The 8771-nt window shown below is 45.9% G+C and overlaps 1 protein-coding gene across 2 annotated transcripts in view; it reads left to right on the plus strand.

Moving 5' to 3' along the window:
- EDC3 (enhancer of mRNA decapping 3) overlaps window positions 1–8507 on the plus strand; it is a 330103-nt gene extending 321596 nt beyond the window's left edge. For both annotated transcript variants that reach the window (XM_086959342.1, XM_086959343.1), the window contains exon 7: window positions 7163–8507. In XM_086959342.1, the coding sequence (XP_086815468.1) occupies window positions 7163–7497 (335 nt within the window). In that variant the 3' untranslated portion in view covers window positions 7498–8507. The remainder of the gene's footprint in view (window positions 1–7162) is intronic.
- The last annotated feature ends 264 nt before the right edge of the window (window positions 8508–8771 follow it).

Consider the following 8771-nt stretch of genomic DNA (forward strand, 5'->3'; position numbering starts at 1 on the left):
CAGGCTCGCCCCAGACAGTCGTCAGCCACCTCCAGACTATGGCTGACCTCCAGCACCTGCTGGGGTTCTCCATCAATATGCCGCAGTCAAACCTGTGTCCCTCTTAGAAGCTCCTCTTAATCGGAGCGGTTCTAGACTCAGCGCAGTTTCGGGTTTATCCTCCCGAACAGCGGGTTCGGGATATTCAGGCTCTGATTCCGATCTTTCAGCCGTTATCCCGAGTCTCGGTCTGGTTGACGCTGCAGCTTTCTGGGTCTGATGGCCTCCTGCCTCCTGCATCCTTCTGGTGCATCACGCCCGGTGGCGGATGCGGGCTCTGCAGTGGGACCTGAAGTTTCATTGGGCCCAGCATCAGGGCAACTTGTCCGACCATGTCTTGATCTCGGAGGGCACTGCAAGACAGTTGCAGTGGTGGCTCATAGACCGCGATTGGGTCAGCGGCAGATCCCTCTCCCTACCCCAACCAGAGCACGTAGTTGTGACGGACGCGTCCCTCCAGGGCTGGGGGGGGCCACATGGGAGCGGCGGAGATCAGAGGCCTATGGTCTACGGCGGAGTCCGGGCTCCACATCAACCTTCTGGAGCTGCGGGCGATCAAGCTTGCACTGAAGGCATTCCTCCCCTCTGTCCGGGGTAGTGTAGTGCAGGTGTTCATGGACAACACCACCGCCATGTGGTACTGCAACTAACAGGGCGGGATGGGGTCGTGGACACTATGCCAGGAGGCTCGGCACCTCTGGCAGTGGCTGGAACATCAGGGCGTGACCCTGGTGGTTCAACACCTGGCAGATTCCCTGAACGCCAGGGCGGACTAACTCAGCCGTCGGTGCATGATGGATCACAAATGGTGTCTGAACTCGGACGAGGCGCAAGGCCTCTTTCAGTAGTGGGGAGAGCCACAGAAGAGAACGCGCAATGTCATCAGTTCTGCGCGTTGGAATTTCCAAGGCGGCCTTCGCTCGGAGACGCTTTTCATCACGAGTGGGGCTGCGGTCTGTTGTACGCCTTTCCGCCTATACCACTTCTGCCCAGCGTGCTGAAGAAGATCAGACGTGACCGGGCCCAAGTTATCCTTGTGGCTCCGGACTGGACACGAAGATACTGGTATCCCGAGCTACTCAGCAGGTCTGTCGATCCCCCGATTCGTCTGCCTCTTCAGGAGGACCATCTGTCGCAGCAGCAGGGGACGGTCCTCCACCCGAACCTGTCCAGTCTCCACTTACATGCATGGATATTGAGCGGCTGCAGTTTAGGCCATTTGACTTGCCTCCTGAAGTCTGTAATGTGATTCTGGCAGCCAGGCGTCCCTCCTCAAAATCGGTATACGCCTGCAGGTGGAACAAATTTGTGGCATGGTGCACAGCAAAGGCTGTGGATCCCCTTTCTGCCCCTCTTTCAGAGGTCCTCCTCTTTCTTCTCTCTCTTGCCCAGTAGGGCTCTGCTCTGGGCACTATCAAGGGCTACCTCTCTTCTATTTCCGCCTTCTTAAGGCTCCCTGATCAGCCCTCTTTGTTCAAGTCCCCAGTTGTAAATCGGTTTTTGAAGGGCATCACTCATGTGTTTCCTCCTGTTCCTTTCGTGATGCCTCAGTGGGACTTGAACCTTGTTCTGACCTATCTGATGTGCGCTCCTTTCGAGCCACTTCATAACTGTCCTCTTTGTCTCCTTCCTCTGAAGACTGCATTCCTGGTTGCCATCACCTCTGCCAGGCGGGGGAGTGAGCTCCAGGCTCTTTCCTCTAAACCTCCCTTCCTTTCTGTCCAACCGGACAAAGTTGTGTTGCGGACGCGACCCTCTTTCCTGCCCAAAGTAGTCACAGCCTTCCACATTGGGCAGTCCATCACCTTGCCCACCTCCTTTCCGCATCCCTCGAAAGAGGAAGAGAGGCTCCACCGTCTGGACCCAAAACGTGTGCTCTCATTCTATTTGGATCGCACACGCCAGTTCCGGGTGGATGACCAACTCTTTGTTGGTTACGTAGGCGCTAAGAAAGGTAGGGCGGTGCACAAGCGGACCATCTCTCGGTGGGTTGTGTTGTGCATCAAGGTATGCTACTCTTTGGCTAAAAAGGAGCCACCTGTTAGACTGAGGGCCCATTCCTCTCGGGCCACGGCGCTACTACTGCCCTGGGTTGGGGAGTCCCCTTGCAGGACATCTGTCAGGCAGTTACGTGGGCCTTGCTGCACACGTTTGCAAGACACTACTGCCTGGACAGCCAAGTCCGGAGAGATGGCTTCTTTGGCCGTTCCGTTCTCCAGGACTTTCGGGTGTGATAATTGGTTCGCAGACCCACCACCGGGGTTGGTATTGCTGGGGTATCTATTCTAAGGTAAGTAATCTAATACTAACCTGTTTCTTTCAGATGCACAAGTTACTTCCCTTCGGTAACGATATATCTGTAAGAAACAGTAGTTAGTATTAGATTCCTTACCGCCCCACCCATCCTCCCTGTTCTGCGAACTGATATCTAGGGTTAAGGTCATCCCCATTCAGGGCCCTAGTTTCATGGCACCAGTGTTGATTTTTATCATGGCTCTGCGTTTCTGGCGCGGAAAAGCTATGTATAATAACTGACGTCAGCGCGTGAGGGCGGCGGCTAAGTACTCCGACTACGTCATCCCAGCACAGACGACGGACGCGGAGCCGCAGACGACACCTACCGACGCGCAAGGGTACTGCTACGCAAAAGTTTCCGGATCCAGTCTGAAGCCTGGGGATATTCTAAGGTAAGGAATCTAATACTAACTACTGTTTCTTACAGATATATCGTTACTGAAGGTAAGTAACTTGTGCACTTAGCAATTTGTCCAACACTAGGGTTTATAACACATCTTTTATAAGGACTCTGCCTATATTTACAGGATCCCCCACCCCTGGAACACCTAGGGGAGACTTAAGGGGTTCTGAATATGTAAATATATTGCAGATCTGCACTCTACAGTGCGCCTAGCACTAAAGTCGATTTTTGGAAGCACTTTACTAAAATGTGGGAAGTGAAATGTGCAATTTCACTAAACCAAAGGCATATAAAACCTATTTGATAAGGGGTCCTCCTTATAAATACATGATGCCCCACCACTGGGACACCTAGTGGAGACCCTTGGGGGCCTAATATGCCAAAATATTGTAGTTTATTAATTGTCGAGTGCCCTAAATACCAAAGTCGAGTTTGGGCACAATTACATGTTAAAAGTAGTCCTGCAAGACAGGGCTGACCTAAGGCCTCAGCAGTGCACACATGCAAGTACAGAAAGGGATGCTGTCCTCAAGTGCCATGTCCTCTTATCTGCTAGGAACTTAAAGGTCGTTTTGCTTCCCCTACTCGATTATGTACTAGGGCCTTATAGGGAAGTTCATGTCAATCGTAGGGGTGCCCTTACCCATGGTGTACTCTTGTGTTAGGTGTTTTCACTGTATTCTATGTGTGTTTTCAGCATAGCCCTAGCCAGGTAGAGCCCAGGTTAGGTAGAGCCCAGGGACAGTCCGAGTCCGTAACCACCAGTACCAGTCAGCAAAACAAATGGTGGTGCCCAGGGCTCAGGATGACTTTGCAACACCTCTGCATCAAAATGCATTATGCCCCACCTTAAAAGTATCCTCCAGTGAGCCTTTGGGCCCATTCCACCAGTGAAATAGCCAAACTACTGCTTTAGGTCCGGGTTTTCCTGTTGGACATTTGCCCGGGATCCACATCAGCATTTATCCATATTTTCTCTAGGCACTACTGCATCGATTTATGTCTGCAGAGAAGATCATTTTCCTCAGTTACACTTGCAGGATTTCATGGTGTAAAACCCGCTACTCAGAAGGCTCCTCCTTGGCTGTGGGCATTGCCTTTGTATCCGTTCAGACGGTGAGGAATCTGTGTTTTGATGTGGAAGCATCCACCAGAAGAATAGGTTGCTTGCCTTCGGTAACGTTCTTTCTGATGGATACTCAATCTAAATTCAGAATGCTCTCTGCCCACCGCCTCCCCATTTAATGACCTGGACTTTTGGCTACTGATAAGGACGCAACATTGACAAAGAATGATTAGTTCTGTTAGGGGATCTCTACCTTCTTGAGCACGGAATTTATACTGAATAACTCATGTCAGCACACAGGGCTGGCACCATTATTTGTATTTGTTTTTATATCGCGCATAGCTCACCATTAGGTCTCGTAGCACTGACAGGGTGACAATTTTATACGGATTTATAAGGAGAGAGAGTGTCTCAGGGTTTAAAGAGCCATGTCTTGAGGTTCTTGCGAAAAGTTCTTAAATTGGGGTCTGTTCTTAGGTCCAGGGGAAGCGAGTTCCAGGCTGTAGGACCGACTTTAGAAAAGCATCTGTCGCCGTTCCTAACTGTCCGAACTTTTGGGGTCTTTAGCAGTAGTTGGTTGGACGAACGCAGGTTTCTCTCTGGACAGTACCTTTGCAATTTAGTTTCTAGGTAGGCGGGACCCTGTCCGTTTAAGGACTTATGTACTAGGCAACAGACCTTGAACTTAATACGTCTGTTGACCGGCAGCCAGTGTAGTTGTCTGAGACAAGGAGCCGAGGGGGTGCGAGGGGGCAGATCCAGGGTAAGCCTGGCTGCGCTGTTCTGTAGGGTCTGGAACTTGGCTATGGTGGTAGAGTTGATGTCCGCCAATAGCGCATTTCCATAGTCTAATCGGCTGGTAATTCGACCCTGGATTAGTGGTTTCCGACTAGACAGAGGGAGCCACTTAAAGATTTTTCTAAGGCTTTTCATTAGGCCGACTAATGCGACTCGTTAATGCAATGGAAGTCCATGACACAACCAGTAGGAGCTATTGCAAGAGTTCCGGATGCAGTCTGGTGCCTTGAGAGATTCACAAGGTCCAGAATCTGCAGTTGAGCAGACACCAAAAAGAGCAATAACACAGACAAGCAACTTATATAACATAATATTTCATAAATAACTTGATATGTGTATTCTCCACCAGGATACATGTTGGGGGACAAAAATATGACCTCTGAACCAAATTGAAGAGACTGTTGAGAACAGCTCAGAGAAAGATCTTTACAGGTTGAGTTTGCAATTGTTTTAAAATTGGTATATAAAAAGGCACTTCTAAAATGCCTACCAATCCCCCCCATGTCTTTTTCAGTACTCTGTACAGCCTGTAGGGTTATTGAGTTATTTGTCAAACTTACCATGTTAAGACAAGTTATTATGCATATTTTATTGCGAGAAAACTTGGCTACATACTCGCATGTGATTGGTTTCATAACTTCATATTGCACTTTTATCCTCCAGATTTTTAGCACTTAGAAATAGAAGCGTGGAATGATTGTCGTGACTAGAATTCATGAGCTGCTATTCTGCACATGTATTCGATACAGAAAGATACTCGTAGCAAAAATATGCCAAAAGTACACAACACTTTGGAGGAAATACTAGAGAATTTCCTATTTATTTACTTCCAGTTAGTTAACTTTGCCTGAATAAAAAGACTTTTTGCATAGAATAAAAGCTCAATAAAAAAACGATTGACAGCAATTTACCATTTTAAAATTTTTGTGAAGACACGTCAAACATTAAAATATTATGTGGAATTGATTTAGTGAGATATCTGTTTTCCTAAAAATAAATAGCGGGAAAACTGTGCGTTCTGAGATCATTCTGACTGAGCCGGTCTGCCTCCTTAGGGAAACCTGCTGTGACATGAGCAACAGAAATGAATCTCCCTGCCTGACACAAACATTTATTTATAAAGACCGTTTTGCCTGTTTAAATAGGATAAAGAATGAATAAATATGTGGATACCCTTAAAATTATGTGAAGATGAAAGCTGCTATATATGAGTATTACATACAGAGACCAAGAAGCACCTATTGCAGCCCGGAGTTGATTCTCAAATTTACTTGGCATTTGTAAGCTATCAGTACTAATAGTACAAGAAACACTCGTACGTTGGCAGACAGATATTCGGGAACACGGTCTTATTCGAGAACCGAGTTCAGCCTAGGCTATGGTTTTATGACGCCAAAGCACCAAGCACATGGTTATGTTTCATAAATCATCATGAAATATTTGCCAGTCCAGATGTTTGATGTTACAATGCATAATGTTATGTTCATCTCAAACCAACTTCAATTAAAGTTTATTTTGGTTAAATTTAACCCATGCCTAATCGTACCACCACATATACTCCTCATTTCACAGACCACCGTAAACACCAGTGTAACTGCATTAGACTCTAAATGTTCTTTCTGTGTCAATTTTGCTACTTTATTGGTCATGGTTAGTTTATTTATGCATAGGAGCATTTTGCATATACTAAGGAATGCATTACATAAGTGGGTTTTGCGGCTGTCAAGGGCAGTGTTGTGTGAACTATAATTGCAGTTATGCCATCTGAGTGGCGCTGGATGTGTTGAAATCGCGAGCAGTGTGTTCAGAGAGCTATAGAGGGTCTCTGGGAGACTTGGTAGAGTGATTCGGGGTGCTGGCAGGGATCTCATTCAACCTCAGAGAAGAAGTAATTGATTTCCTACTCCGATGATGAGAGCGCCTCCAGCAGAGTGATGGAAAGTAAACCGCACACATTTTTTACTTGCATGAGTCCGGATGGATCACCTTATTTAATAACGCTACCCATACATTAAATGCCACACCCACACAGATTATTTTTTTGTTTTTTATTAAAAACATGAGGGCCCAAATACCTATGTAATTATCTGGGACAGCCTATCGGTCGCTCTCTACTTCCAACAACCATTGTTTTTACTCTCGTTGATAGAACAGTGTTTTGGTCAGTTGAGGTCTTCGCTATAGCAGCATTTTCTAAGGACTCAAAAGTGTGGATATATTTGATAGCATCTGTATTGCTTGCACTGATAAACTAGAAGATAGCCTCACATCTGCATTATCTCTATAGATACAGGTTTTTGTTAAGTTGTTTTTGTCCTCTTGGACTCCCTCTAACTAATCAGGTAGACCTACTGCACAAATGCACAGCAGAATTCAGTAAGTCTCATCAAGCAAGGTGCCCTAGAGAAGGTGGACCCTGCCTGTAAAGGCTGGCTGTTATTGCATTGGTGAATTCCCAAATGTCTTTCATGAGATGAAAAATGTTAAAGCTTTCTAACAGTAACCGTTCCAGGATCTGTTTCCATCATACTCTTTAACACCACTATTACTTTGTTTTTTAGATTTGCCGGATTTTCCAGTGGACTTGGTGATCAACTGCCTGGACTGCCACGAGAATGCCTTCCTGCATGATCAGCCCTGGTACAAGGCAGCAGTGGAGTGGGCCAGCCGGAATCGGGCACCAGTGCTCAGCATCGACCCACCCGTAAACGAGCTAGAACAGGGGATAGATGCCAAGTGGTCTCTTGCCTTGGGGCTGCCACTTCCTCTGGGTGAACGAGCTGGCCGTATTTACCTCTGTGACATTGGAATACCCCAGAAGGTCTTTCAGGAAGTGGGGATAAACTATCACTCACCCTTCGGCTGCAAATTTGTTATCCCACTGCACTCAACATAGAAACAAGAGCTGTTGTTGATGGGTGATTGTGACCAAAAGGGCGGGGGAAAACCTAGTGCAAATTCACCCGAGCATATGCTGTGAACTCAGAGGCCTTAAAGCATGTCACTATAAAGCTATTTCATTTCAAGCAAAGGCCCCTGCGGCACCTTCATGGACAATGTCTGCAACACAAAGAGGCTCATTAGTTTTCTTTATTCCCCCCAGTGTTGTGCCATGCTGTAAAAGAGCAGCTGACTGTGGACAGTGTTAAATAGTGTGGCTCTTGCAAGGTCGAGAAGCTAGCACTGCAAGCTCTCCAGATACGATGGGGGCAGGGATATTGTTTTGTTAATCTGTAAATCAAACGTTACAGCTACTTCCTACAGCTGTATGGGATAGCTACCAAAGCAAGATGTGAAATGGGAGTGTTCAGTTTGGAAAATTGTGGGGAGCATTTTTCTTTATTTCATGAACACAAGGGAGTTGTTATACATTTCCTAAACACAAATGAGTCTTGTAGACTTGTGGTGCCTGAGACTTATTGAAAAGTACAAGATGGCAGTTCTTTTGGGAACGATGACTAACCTCGAGTGCGGAAAACTATGTTGTATTTCACATTTATTTGGACAGTTTTAATTATCAGGGTACAGATGAGTGTGTTCCAAACCCAGTTGTTCAGAAGTCAGGCAGACCTCCAAAATTATCATGTGAAGATTTGGTTTGTAAGTCAGTTAACATTTCTGTTCTGTTAGTTCTATGAAACAACATTTTTGTGCAGTCCTAGGTGGACTGAGTCCTTGTTTCTGGTAGAGGTACTGCTGTGCAAGGGGATGTTAAGTGTAAATGTCCATCTGTGGCAGTGGGAAAAAATTATTTTACTTAAAAAACGAAAGATGTTACAAGACTGATTATTTACTATGTTTATAATCCGCCCTTGCCTGTACTACAGTGCTGTTTGATTACATTGAAAAGTTTAATGACCTACTCCTGCCAACACCCTTTGCTATAAACACGATACACTTTACACTTAATAATCACTTTTGGGTTTAAATTTCTTTCAATATGTTTGATGTCTTACTTCTACTTAAAACTTTGATATTTCAATATTTTGAGCATTCTCCCTTCCCTTGTATGAAATGGAAGGAAATGGGGTAGTTACACTAAATGGTTAAAGTGATAGGAAGGGTCAAAAGAGAAAATGGGATAACAGGGTGGAGGAGATTCGCTCCCAGTTTCAGAAAATCTATATCTTTCATTACAATACAAACAAAAAAATCAGTTGTCTATTAAGA

Source organism: Lissotriton vulgaris, chromosome 2_2, assembly GCF_964263255.1.
Source record: "Lissotriton vulgaris chromosome 2_2, aLisVul1.2, whole genome shotgun sequence".
Taxonomy (NCBI): domain Eukaryota; kingdom Metazoa; phylum Chordata; class Amphibia; order Caudata; family Salamandridae; genus Lissotriton; species Lissotriton vulgaris.